We start from the raw sequence: 14786 nt of genomic DNA on the forward strand, positions 1-14786 counted from the left end.
AACTTCAACCCATTGATACCACACGTTTCTTTTGTTCCATTCTGAAGCTCCGTTAATATATTTTACGTTAATCTAAACCGATTAGAATAATAATTGACAAAAATTGTTTGTACATAAACGAGTGTTTCCAGGAAAATTATATATGTTTACATTAGCTACTGAAAAGCTTTACTTCTGCGTTAGTTTTCAGTTAATTTTAATGTTATTAATTTGATCAATGACATAAAACTAATATGCCTTTCCACATACACTATGAATTTCAAAACTAGAAAAAAATCGTCAGCTAACATAGTACATAAGTACTTCAAGCAAAACAAGAAAAAAAGAAGAGCCGAAGAAAGAGAGAGAGGTAAATAAAAAAGAGAAAATAAACAACAAAAAATTACACACTTATTCTAAAAGATACGCGGACGTCAGCGGAATCCAATCACTACCTGATCCGATTAAAGGAATGCTCAGCGGAAAGTGTATGTCTGCGCCACAGCACATATACAACCTGCGCGGCATCAATCGAAGGTAACCGGAGGTCTCCGATTGAAAGCGCGCAAACAACCGCTCCGGAGAAAAACCTAATCATAAGCAGCACTTATCACAATATTACTCGTATCACAGTATTACCAACCTTTACCCTATCTCACGGCAACCGACTTTGACTACGCTGGGAATGCAGTTCATTAGTTCGGCTGTTTCCTATCAACCTTACCGGCGGACACTCGGTAGATCCAGATAGGCAAACACCTAACTTAATAAGTTGAGAAACATTAGTCTCTCTACACATGTTAAATTAATCTTGTTTTCATTTTACATTTTAAACAGGTTTACTTCATAAGATGTACGTGTATATTTCTCATTGTTGGTTCCTTTCTCTCCGTTTTCAGAACACTAAATTTTCTGAGAGGTCTTTTCCCCTCAGGTCTTCCAACTAACACTCTATATGCATTTCTAGATTTAGATGAGAGGATAATCTTAAAATAGTTTTGAGAGAGGTGGGATATGATGGTAAGGACTGGATTATTCTTGCTCAGGACAGGGACTGATGGCGGGATTATGTGAGGGCGGAAATGAACCTCTGGGTTCCTTAATAATCATTTGTAAGTAAGTATATTAAATTTTATCCAGTTTCATATGAAGTGGTCTGTGATATTTACTTATTTATAGTTTTAATAACTTTTCGTCTTTCCGTAAATACGAACTAAGAAACCGATTTTGTATTTCAAAAGAATATATCGCTGAAGTACTTTGTTTTTCAAATGTTTATCGGCATGTAAAAAAATTATGGTTTATTTAATGACGCTCGCAACTGCCGAGATTATGTCAGCGTCGCCGGTGTGAAGGAATTTTGTCCCGCAGGAATTCCTTTACATGCCAGTAAAGCTACTGAGATGAGCCTGTCGCGTTTAAGGACACTTAAATGTCATCGACCTAGGTTGGGATAGAACCCGCAACCTCGAGCACAGAAGGCCAGAGCTATACCGACTACGCTACCCGGGCCGAGTCGGCATGTTACAAAAATATAAGAATTTTAATGTCAAGGAAATAAATGGTTAACCATTAAGACAAAAAATATTTTCCACCAGTTTCAAATGTATGGGATTTTTTTAAAATTAAGAGGTAAATTTAATTGGTCATATTTTCTTCATTTTCTATACATATTTGAAATTCTGGCAGTGGCATATTACGCAAGAAATGGAATTTTTTGCATAACCATGATAACGAGTTTGTTTCTGCTCGTTCTGGTAGTCGTTTTATCAGTAAGCACTTTCCTGTAACTTGGCCTCCAAGATCGCCAGACACTAATCCAGCAGATTTGGTTATGGGGCTATCTGAGGGAAAGGGTGTTCTTGAACAAACTTAAGATAATTATTGATGAGCCGAAGGACTCCATCGCATACACTATGACAGATATTCTAGAACACGAACTCAGAGCTCTGTATATAGCATTGGAGAGAGGCTGTTACTTGTACAAAAACGTGCATCTAGATGAAGATATGGCAATGAGTGGTGATGCAAAAAAAATCCCATTTCTTGCATAATATGACAGTGTCGGGATTTTTAAGATTCTGTAGGAAATGAAGAAATTATGAGGAATTCCATTTACCTCTTATATGCCTATATACAGAGTAATTCACCGTCACTTATAGAGCTTATTTCCGAAGACATTCTGAGCAAAAAAGTCATATAAACATTTGTCCTAAACACAATATTTTTAAAATTACATTAATTTGAAGTTGTTAGTAAAATACCTTTTTTCTTTAGATTTAAGGGTAAAAAATATTACAAATATAGAATTAACTATTCACAAATGTCATTTCTTTAATTGGCTAGTGTTCTGAAGCTAAACATGTGTTATTAATTGCTTTTTGATTTTATTTTTCAATTTTTAACTAAAAATGACATCATTCTTACGCACTGATCACAAAAATAGTTACAATTCATACGACTTTAGGAACTTGATTCTTTACAGCTTAATTATGCATCCTAATGTACAGTCTTAAATAATTTACAAGAGTGGCGTGATTGCAACAATTGTGATAAATGCGTAAGAAAATGTAATTTTGCAGTTAAAAATCGAAAAAAAAAAAAATCTGTACGAAGCAACTATGGAATTCACAACGCATTTTTAGCTTTAGAATACTAGCTAATTAAAGAAATGATACTCCTCAATGTTCATTCTTCATCTGTAATATTCTTTTACCATTAAAACTCAAGAATAATGGTATTTTACAAACAATTCCAAATTAGTGTAATTCTGAAAATATTGAGATTGGGACAAATGTTTATATGACATTTTTTGCTCAGAATGTTTTCGGAAATAAGCTCCGTAAGGGACGGTAAATCCTCGTGAATCATCCTGTACATACATACATACATACATACATACATACATACATACATACATACATACATACATACATTACATTACATACATACATGCATTACACACATACATTACACACATATATTACACACATACATTACACACATACATTACATATATTACATACATACATTACATATAATACATACAATACATACATTACATACATACATATATACATGCATACATACATACATACATACATACATACATACATACATACATACATACATACATACATACATACATGCATACATACATACATACACACATACAAATAACACATTCACACACATACACATACATACATACATACATACATACATACATACATACATACATACATACATACATACATACAACCACCGGCGTGGCTCAGTCGGTTAAGGCGCTTGCCTGCCGGTCTGAAGTTGCGCTCAGGCGCGGGTTCGATCCCCGCTTGGGCTGATTACCTGGTTGGATTTTTTCTGAGTTTTCCCCAACCATAAGGGGAATGCCAGGTAATCTATGGCAAATCCTCGGCCTCATCTCGCTATCACCAATCTCATCGACGCTAAATAACCTAGTAGTTGATAAAGCGTCGTTAAATAACCAATTAAAAAGAATACGTACATACATAATTCATATATATATATATATATATATATATATATATATAATTTTGTTTTTAAAAAACAGTTTTACAATGTTAGTACATTTTTCATTTTTCCGGAGCCCATGATTACAGTGACTGCAATTGAAGAATGTTATGTACCTACATATTATGTATGGTTTTGTTTGGGACCTCTATTTTAAGTTTATTTTCTTCCAAAACAACGCCAATCCTTGTCTAAAAGTTTGTGTTATTGCATGTCACTTGCAAACTCGCTCAGTTCGTAGACCGGTGGATAAAGAAACTAGTCCAGTCCTTTCATAAAAGTGGACTTCACGCATTTTGGGATCGCACTGTTCAATTTTATGTATGTTTAATAAATCTCCTCAAATCTTGTCTGAAACTATACATTTTCATCAATGTCCCTCTCCCTCATTCTTATATTCAACATTAACTCTTATTTAAAGAAAGAATAGGCCAACAGAAAGGAATAACAATGGTAGAGATGAAGAGAATGTGTAGAGACCGGGAAAAATGGATGAAATGGACAGAGAGAGGCGAATCCGACGCTTAGCAGCAGAAGGGACTGAAGAAGAAGAAGAAGAAGAAGAAGAACTCTTATTTTAAAAAAACTGGTGAAACTGGTGAAAAAGATGTGCATGGTAACAGTAGACAAATTCAGAAAGTTAATATTTAAATTTATGAAATTTTGAAATGTCCGAAACTCTTTCAGTTCACTTTGAACAAAACGCGTAACTTTTTTTCTGGGTGAATATTTTCTTTTCGTGTGCGGTTCCTTCAATACAGAGCTAAATTAAAAACTATCAGTATGCATGCTTACCAAATCAATTTCAATAATTAAAACACCTAATAACGTGATGGCCGACGGCTGTTACTGCTGCAACAATTACGGGAACTTTAATTTCAGCCGTCTCTGGAAATTCGCTAACAGGATTATCGTGACATATGTGTCCTGAATATGGAATAAAAACAAATAAATGTGACACCTCATCCCGCGCGGAGTAGCACCTCTGTTTTATAAGTTGGGTTGGGAGGGGGGATGCTCCGAACCGGAGGAATTCATGATTATGGAATTAGTTTGAAAACTCAGTAACCGAACTCGAGACTGCCAGAAACACGAACCAATCCACTACGTGTAAAATTTAATCAATTCCCAGAATTAGTGGAAGTATGTGTTGAGCAGCGACGGCGGCGTCGTGACGCTCATGCGCCGCGCAACAGGTTCTGTGTATAAATGCGGCGCTTCGCCCGCGCTCAGCATATACGTACGCACCGCGGCGCCTGCACCACACGCAACCAGGTAAGCGCCTCCACGTTACACTTAACTTGTAGTACAACCGCCTTGTCAACACGTTGCCCTGGGAAGCAAGTCCGACTGCAAAATCTCTGAATTAAATTTCACAACTTTTTTATGTTAAATGTCATTATCAGTTGGCAAAGGCACGCACGTGAAAAGAAGTATAAAAACACGTTTAAAAGATCTTGTTAATTTAAAAATACAGGTTCTTTAAGCTGAGGTGAAATTTTGTCTATTTTGTTCCAAAAAAAATCCGATCTTTCGTTTTCTTAACATTAAAAAACTGCAAACAAATCAGAGAATCTCTCCACAAATTTTCATGCAGATAGGTCCCTTCAATCAGCTGTTTCGACCGCCAAAATAAAAAAAAAAAGGTTGCACGCACTGGTTGGCGCTTTAAACTTTTAAACTCAATTTCCTCCTTTTGCACTTTTCTTATATATTGCTTTATTAAAAATGCTACTCATTCTCCAAATTTTGTACTATGTTCATATTTTTGTAGGTCTTCTTAATGTTGTGCTTAACAAAACTTGCTATCAGAATTTTCCTTAAATCTCAATATTTTGAGGAGATTTTATTTTTTCTGCTGGGCATTACAATTTTACCTGTTCTTACATTTCATTATACTGTTCTTCAACCAGGAGATTAACCGTGAAAGGAATGTGCTTACTATTTCGTCATCTATTGGAGCGAAGTAGATAGATAATATTACCGTTATAACGTTAGTTTAAAAAACATGTGCTCTCCTGTATAGCCTATGTTATTTCCTGTATGGAAGGATTAAAAGACCAGGAAATTAACCGTGATCTAATTTTGTAACTAGGGTAGTATAAATATGTGTGTATCAGTGTTACCGTTTGTGCTTTGAGAGATAGCCAATGGAGATGCGTGTACCCACGTGTGTGACCTTATGACATCTTATGACATCAACATTCATTCATAGCATCACCCGCTGCGTCTCATTCCGCTAAGACTTTCTCGTGGTACACAATAATTTTTATTGGCTATTGAAGAATAGTATGAAAAAAAGTAAATAACAAGTTATGTTTCAAGAGGTTTGAAAGATATGTGGAGAAAAATTCACACAAAAATTTTGAAATTTGTAGGAGTAGTGATTTTTCAAAATACAATTTTCAATGTACAGAAGTTTTAATAACGCATATAATTTTGGACCAAATGAAATGAAAATTTATACAGAGGCTATTTGTATGCACATGATTTTCTATAAATTTTCGAAAATCTAACTCAAATGTTTAAGAAAATTCAAATTTCACTTCATTGTATCTTTAATAATCCATATGATCTAATAATAATAATAATAATAATAATAATAATAATAATAATAATAATAATAATTACATAACTTGATTTTATTTAGGAACCCCTTTCGTACACTACATTATTTCTATTGTTAATGTATAAATAATAACAAGTATTTTCCAATTAATAAATTAACTTCAAAGTGAACAATGCCGGGAACGAATAATAACTTAATGAAAAATATAATAATTTTTCGTTTGGCTTCTTAATAAATAAACTGACAAACCTTACAAAATCATATCATGAATAGCCCACTTGAAAATTCATACACAGGTGGATAATGATAAAAAGCCTAAAACAGAAAGAAATTAGCTGCCAACATAAACTATGAGGCATAAAACGAGCTTCCGTAAAATCAGCATTTACGTCGCCTTTCTGACAGACTTTGGCGACACGTGCTCACACGGCTCTGTCTGCTCACCTACATCTGTTAACATTTTATCATACTGGACTACTATTGCCAGATATCATAACACATTCCACAGAGTGCATTAAATTGTGACTTAAGTTGTCAATTCGTTTCTATTATAGTGTATAGTTTGAGATATTTGCTTATTTTATTTTAACGGCAAATAGGTATTTATCACTATACAAATTTTCAAAGACAGTTTCGACCTGACATTATGGTAGGGGGTACGAGTGCTTTATTTCCAACCACTCGTTACCAAAGTCTTTACTTCGAAGGGTGATGTGCACATATTCTACTGCTAAAATCATTTTTAAAATCTCAAAAAATACTATTAAATCTATTTTCATATTCAAATTTTAACAAATAATTAAAAATACATAAATCATTAATAAGGTACATTTATAAAATTGTCATTTATTTTCCGATAGATAGCCACTTTATTGCTTGGACATAAATACATTATGCATAGCAACGTCAATATAAACAAGATCATACAAAAGTATTTACCAAGTTAAAATAGTCTTTAATGCTATACAAACTGTGTTCATACAATTTTCTTTTAATTAACAATTTGAATAAATCGTAATTTAAATTTTTAGTTGAACTTCAGAGACGTATAATAAAATTATTTTGTGTAGTCTTGTATATGCATAAATCAAGTATTATATCGTTACAACTTCTCGTATGGTGTTCGTGAAAATGCAAGTTCAGTGGGAAATTATGAATATTCAATTTAGTATATAACTAACACTGCAATATATATAGCGATGGAAGAGTGAGAATTTTACAGGATTGAAATAAAGGTTTACAATGTTCTTTTTGTCCAACACCACAAATAATTCTCACTGCTTTCTTCTGTAATTTAAAAATATTAAAAGATAAGCTATGATGCCCCCATCATAAAACACCATATTGAAGATGACAATGAATATGTGAAAAATATACAGTTAACAGCACGTTTGTATCCATAGTTCTAGACAAACATCTTAACATAAATATTCCTTTAGATATCTTACCCGATATCCAAGCTTTTAAGTTTAATTCTTAACCTAATCGTAAAAATAACAACAAAAATTACATATCCAAGAATCTTTCACACTATTTCAGTAGCATGTTCTATGGTTAGGCCTACTTATACTATGTCTATGAAAACTATACAAGACGCACGTGGGTGACATAATTATAAATTACGTCATGAGCACTACGTCATCAAAGTAAGTGATATTACGACACAATCACCAATGAGGAGATATATTAAAGACAATGACTCTAGTGCTTTAGGAGAATGAAGGTGACTACAAGCTCTCCACAATTAATTTATAGAAATTTCTTAGGACACCTATTAAGTAGACATGTATGTGGGTCAGCATCGATTAATCAATATTTAATTCAGTGTTCCCAAAACAAAACGCTGCTTTAAAGAATGTATGTGATGAATTTCTCCTTAAATAGCTTCACATATCTTCCACTCTCGTTAAATATGGTATGAAAATTGCATTCTTTAAATTCTCGCTTTTGGAAATAAAAGCTAACCTTGAAATATAATTTTACATATTATGCATATTATATAGCCGTATACATAATCCAAGTGTCCATACACATACGCCTGTATATTATATTTCACCATTTCCCTTTTCGCCTGCTAAGCAAAATAGTAAATTAAGGAATTAAGACATTATTTGTGGTTTAAACGGGAGCGCTTTCAGCTACATCTCAGTTGACACAATTTCGATTGCCGACAGAAAAGTTGAAGTTTATCTTAATTCTATACGAACTCTTCGTGTTGTCAGCGATGTCATGGCGAACTTATTATAAAAAATTCCCGCTGTCAGTTATTATTATTATTATTATTATTATTATTATTATTAGTAGTAGTAGTAGTAGTAGTAGTAGTAGTAGTAGTAGTAGTAGTAGTAGTACTGAAAGGACTATTATTTCCATTAACCTATGACCATACCGTTGTCCTTAAGGTTCCTAGGCATTATACTTCTTGAGACCAAATCTATTAAAAAAAAAAGAACTTATCCACACTCCTACATAACTAACACTTATTATTAAATTTTACATATACATGTTCGTAATAAAATGAGCAGTTCATAGTAGAGCACTTCATTGTAATTCTATGAAGCCATATTTCTGGGAAATATCTTATATATCACTTTATAGCGAGTATGATTCAATTCCAGTTGTGTCAACATATAAGGCGTTCAGAGCTAAAGTAGATCAAGTCCAATTTTTTTCTCTCAAAATGTGATTGAGCGTTAACCAACATTGTAGCAGCTGAAACGTCATTTCCTATGTTTAAGTTGGTCTCTCTAAAGAAGTGTTGAGTAATAAAATTACGCTAACCAAATTAGATAATTCACTAGAGCAAGTTAACTTGAGTCAAATTATCTCAAAACTAGGTCTCATGGACTTGATCCACTTCAGAACTGAGCGCCTCATATAAGAGTCATTTTTTTGCTTTGTTGTTCCGCATGCATTACACTTCAATCGTCTAGTCATTCATTTCAAAATCTTTTCAAACTCTTTTTCTTACAATGTTTCTATATGACGGAATTACAATATACAGAATTAATTACAATATATTCCTTAAATTACTATGTCACGCCTATTAGACACCACGGCTCTACCAGTATTTACAGATCGACTTCAAATTAATGATGCCTGTCCATTTTCACTGTTCATATTCTGGGTTATTATTATTATTATTATTATTATTATTATTATTATTATTATTATTATTATTATTGCGATTAACGAAAATATTTAAAATGGAGATTATAAAAAATATATTTATTCAGGATTTAAGATAAGGGTCTATATGTACGCTTCGCCTCGTAATTGTTTTGAATTCATATAGATACATTAACAGCTGACTGATAAAATAGGCCGAACAGTTGTTTAGTTACAGTTCCTTTTGAACCTCAGAAGTCTATCATAAGCGTCGTGACAACTTGGCGACAAGGATGCAATGGTAGATTAAGAATGACAACGAAAACCTGTTTACATAACAAATAACCTGCTTCACAGTCATTTGAACTAACATAATCTCACAAAATGTGCTAAGAATGGACATTCCATTCATTTGGTTCTAGTCGCATTAACATTTTAGTTTAGTAATTATACAAATCGCGTTCAACGAATTCTGTAGTTACGAGATGAGAATCATTGGAAATCGCTTCTAATTAATGGCCGATTTGAAACCAATTCTAGAGAATTCTAACATAAAATATTTTACGTCATATAGCTTCAATAGACTTCGTAAGTCTCCCTCGTCGTTGATATGGATGAGAATGATTAATGAAGATATAAGCAGGAAAACGGAGAATGAAAAGGGATCATTCAATGTGAACGTCTCTACACCATTCTTTTATCACGGTGATCTTACTTCAATAAAATTATCGCCGCAGCTATAAATTTCGTGCTAAGTAATCACTGAATATTACAAACTTTTGTTACAGACATTTTAGCGAAAATAAATAGCGAACATCTTTTGGTGTGTATCTCGTCATCTGAAGACTAAATTATAATTTATTAACATTAGAACAAAATTGGCTTCAGACTACGGAAACACTTAGCAAGAGACAAATGTAACGTCATATAACGTCCGTTCTATTTGCTTCGCAGAATGTATCAGAAGTGTGGAGTTATGGCGGCTATTGGACTTCTACTTGTGATACAGTTTTTGGGTGAGTTGAGAATTTTTCTACAATCGTAGAAACTTGTGAAAATATTTTGTAGTAGCAGCAACAGTAGTAGTAATAGTAGTAGTAGTACTAGTAGTAGTAGTAGTAGTAGTAGTAGTAGTAGTAGTAGTAGTAGTAATAGTACAGTGAGTTCGTAGCAAGGCCGGACCGTTATAACATAACCTAAATAATATAAACAAGTGTTCGAAAAGTTTTAATTAGGGATGATGAAATAAACAAGAAAACTTTTAATTAAAGATGATGAAATAAGAAATAAACTTAAATAATTTTAAAAGGAACAATTACTGAAAGTACAATTTTCAAATTTGAATGTTTTAGCTACGAACGTACTGTAGTAGTAGTAGTAGTAGTAGTAGTAGTAGTAGTAGTAGTAGTAGTAATAGTAGTAGTAATAATAATAATAGTAGTAGTAGTAGTAATAGTAGTAGTAGTAGTAATAGTAGTAGTAGTAGTAGTAGTAATAATAATAGTAGTAGTAGTAGTAGTAATAATAATAGTAGTAGTAGTAGTAGTAATAGTAGTAGTAGTAGTAGTAGTAATAGTAGTAGTAGTAGTAGTAATAGTAGTAGTAGTAGTAGTAGTAGTAGTAGTAGTAGTAGTAGGGTAAAGTTGCCTAATGCCGTGATACCCCTAATTCCGTGATATGTTTTTTTCATTGACTATCACGGGATTGGGTATCTTGTTTGAAAGTTCACCGATGTCTCAAAAGTAGGTGAAAGATGCACTCTTTCGAGAAAGATGTCTGGCGCTATGATCGAACGGCAAAGCTTTGACTGATATTCAGTTTTAAAAAAAAAGTATCACGGAATTAGGTGTATCACGGCATTAGGCAACTTTACCCTAGTAGTAGTAATAGTAGTCAAGAGCGCCCGCAGGATCCAATCTCAGTGGTAGCAAGATGGTTAGAAATAGAGGAAATTGATGGAAGAGAGAGAAAATTGAACATGAAAAATAGACAGTTCCGAAATTTAAATTACCCTGCGCACGCATTCATAGTTTAAAGCACTCTATTTTGTTGAATTGTTGACTGAGGGTTTGAGAAAACATGTATCGGATACATAGAGAGAGAAAAATAAAAAAAAACGTGTAAAAAATAAAAATCTCAGTGGTAGCAATTGCTAACACTGGCTATCCCCGTGGGCGTCCTTGATAGTAGTTGCAACAGTAGTTGTAGAAGGGGTTGTGATGATGGTGGAAAATAAGGATAAAATAGAAAAAATGCATTGCAAAACACAGTCCTGCTTCCAAGATAAGAAAAATACAGTGTAATAAATATTATCGCCGCGCTCTCATGGTTAACATTCGGCAAGTCTTTGAGCGGCCTCGTGCATAACATTCGGCAGGTCTTTGAAATTTAATTGTATTATTGTTTTCAACTTCTTATGTCGCCACTCCAGTCACTCGCCTCAATTTCAATATTGCAACCAATAAGCTGCTTCCATTATTAAATGACATCTACTTGTCTAATCCACGTGGACTAAAACCGACGTTGCAATGTCTTGTGCTGAGGACGAACATTAAGGTAGGTGATTAAAGATTATTATTAAGAGTTAAGAATGTCAACGTACTCGTATATGAAATAATAATAATAACAATAATAATAATAATAATAATAATAATAATAATAATAATAGCCATTTAACAATATAACAAACTAGTCCTTATTCTTATCGAGGAAGTAGACGTGACAACGTGACGCTTAACCTGCAGAGCAACAATCGGTCGGCAAAATTATGTTTTAAAAGCACACCGCACGTTATTGTATGATGTCGACATGTCAACCACGAGGCCGCGGCGATAATAGGAGAGAACATTCTACAGCAATCATTTTGTTCAGAAAAAAGTCAAGGGGAAATGGAATCCCTATGATTGCGCGTCTCACTTACACAAGAAATATGTAATCGTGTAATAATTGATATTTGACGTTGTAATAAAACACTAATACTATGTGATTTTATTAAAATGTTCCGATAACTAGGGTACTATGGTCGGTTTATTTTAATCTGTATATACTCATTATGTTACGAGCGGAGTCTGTTTCGTTTTTCATAACTTTATGAACGTTATAAATAATTCCCTAGTTTGACTTGTAACGTTTTATTAGCACTTTCTAATTTAGAGCGGAACGAGGGGCATTGTTAATGACATAGAATGTTATATAGAACTCTTGTTATTTAACAAACACACTTTGAACTACATAAAACTCCTGATATCAGGGATAAAACGCAGAATATGTAACGCAAACGCTAGCTTCTACCCGCTCTGCACAGCAACACTCCACGATACGAACACTTCAAGATCGCGCTTTCGAATGCGCCCTGTAATCAGCATTAGGTGATTCATAGCAGCCCTGTAACGAGCATGGCGGCACGAGGACCGAATATCGTTCTCTGCGCATCAGTCAAATGGGCAAGCTTTCTTTGCGCTTCCTCTACCGAAATCCTGTTTCGCAAGCCACCTATAACGATTGGGAGAGATAATCGTGCTAATCACACAATACCTCAATACTAGTTGGATGATCGTTCACCTCTGCTGGAGCATGTGGACGTGAGATTAGCAGTGTATGTATGTATGTATGTATGTATGTATGTATGTATCTACCATCTTAGGTAAAGAAACATGACTGCCATACGCTAGATCCTCTTCGGAAGACTTCATCTGAGAGCTTAGGTTTACAAGTGGACGCATTTCTTACGCATGATTCCGCTCTGTTTTTTTCTTTGTTTTGTTTGTTTGATATTTGCTTCCTCTGTCTGCTTATAAATCAAGACAGTGTTATAACTAATCACTAATAAAGATAAATTAGGTGAAAAGTAAAGGTTGGTCCACAATGAACCGTGAACGAGAACGTGAACGTGAAGATTTTTTTATTCACAGTAAACCGAGAACGCAAACGGCTATGCATATCGACATGCATGTCAATAACGATATGTAAAGTCGAATATTAAACATTATCCTATTATTTGCATATAATTGACCAATGGCGTTTTCTCGTGAGTACGAGCCAACCAACAAACACAGATTAACCAACTTCAAAATTTACGGCACGGAATATTTAATAATTCAATTCACGTCGTAGTCTGGTCACATGCATACGTAGCATATATTGAAAGTGATTCTACTATATTTCTGGGTTAGTTACAAGCAATGGATGAATAAGAAATTATGTCACGGCCTCTTTGCTACAAAATATACGTAGACCAAATAGCTTTTTGATTGTAGCAGAATGAATCTAGTAGGCTGTGATCGGAAACGAGAACGGCAAATTTAAAACTTAGCCAACTTTCACGTTCCCGTTCCCAGTCTCGGGCAAACTTCTCGTTAATTGTAAATGTTCACATTTAAATACATTTATTTTAACAATATTTACGTTCTCGTTATCGTTGTCGTTTCCGTTCCCGGTTTATTGTAGATCAGCCTTAAACATTCTTTTCGTAACAGTACGAACTAGGCGCTGCCCGAAGTTGGCTTAGACAAATTCGCGCTAAGGAGATTGGTAATTTTTGTGTCTAAGGCTGTACGCATTATTTTGATATTTAAATAGGTATAAACATAATAATTATATTCATACACATGGAAATATTCTTGCACACTAGAAGTCATATTGAATGCATCAGTTCGTGTAGTAATCCACTAAGCTAGTATGCTTGCAGAAGGAATTTTTATTTTAAAGTTTTTAAGTAGGTTATTTTACGACGCTTTATCAACATCTTAGGTTATTTAGCGTCTGAATGAGATGAACGTGATAATGCCTGTGAAATAATTCTGGGGTCCAGCACCGAAAGTTACCCAGTACTGGGTGTTCATTTCAAAGTGTGTCATAACGTCACTGTTGTGAGTCAGCGATTTGAAGCGAGTTTCAGCTTTTATGTCAGAGAAGTTGCCTATTAATCAAGGCGTTCAATCTGAACTTGAGAACGTGTACGGTATAACTAGAACGTCGTAGTAACAGATGCCGGTCTGTAAAGTCTGTGTGCTACCATAACCTCTTTCGAACTGTGTTTTGCGCGGGCAAGTCGTACGCAGGGTATTTGTTATCATCGGTTGCGTACGGCAACATTCCACAGTACAAATCAAATGCCCCATGTCCATGTTGACCGTCGAAGTTAATGTCAACAAATACGTAAGTAATCGTCTTAACCCTCTCCCCATATCCCGACAGTAAGAAAAAACCTCACCTCAGTAAGTGTTTCCAAACAGTTCACATTCCTGCCACTACAGGCGTTACCGTACGTATCGGTAAGTACTCTTTAGAATGAACGCCGTACTTGCTAGGCAAGTTCTTTGGCACATAAGTAATACGCCTCTTCGGAAGTGTAGGAAGATTGAATTCTCTAGGCTGATCGACTAGCGACATGACGGCATACAGCGAGCCATGACACACTTTGAACTGAACAAGCAGTATTTGCTCATATTGGGTTGAGGGAAAACCTCGGAAAAAACTTCAACCAGGTAACTTGCCCCACCGGAAGTCGAACCCGGGCCACCTAGTTTCGCGACCAGACACGCTAACCGTTACTCCACGGGTGTGGACTATTTTAAAGTGAATGGGCAGTAGA

General features: G+C 34.5%; 1 protein-coding gene across 1 annotated transcript in view; it reads left to right on the forward strand.

Moving 5' to 3' along the window:
- The first annotated feature begins 10150 nt into the window (after window positions 1–10150).
- LOC138696693 (chordin-like protein 2) overlaps window positions 10151–14786 on the forward strand; it is a 97791-nt gene continuing 93155 nt past the window's right edge. The window contains exon 1 of the mRNA XM_069821988.1: window positions 10151–10209. Within this exon, the coding sequence (XP_069678089.1) occupies window positions 10170–10209 (40 nt within the window). The 5' untranslated portion in view covers window positions 10151–10169. The remainder of the gene's footprint in view (window positions 10210–14786) is intronic.

Source organism: Periplaneta americana, chromosome 3, assembly GCF_040183065.1.
Source record: "Periplaneta americana isolate PAMFEO1 chromosome 3, P.americana_PAMFEO1_priV1, whole genome shotgun sequence".
Taxonomy (NCBI): Eukaryota; Metazoa; Arthropoda; class Insecta; order Blattodea; family Blattidae; genus Periplaneta; species Periplaneta americana.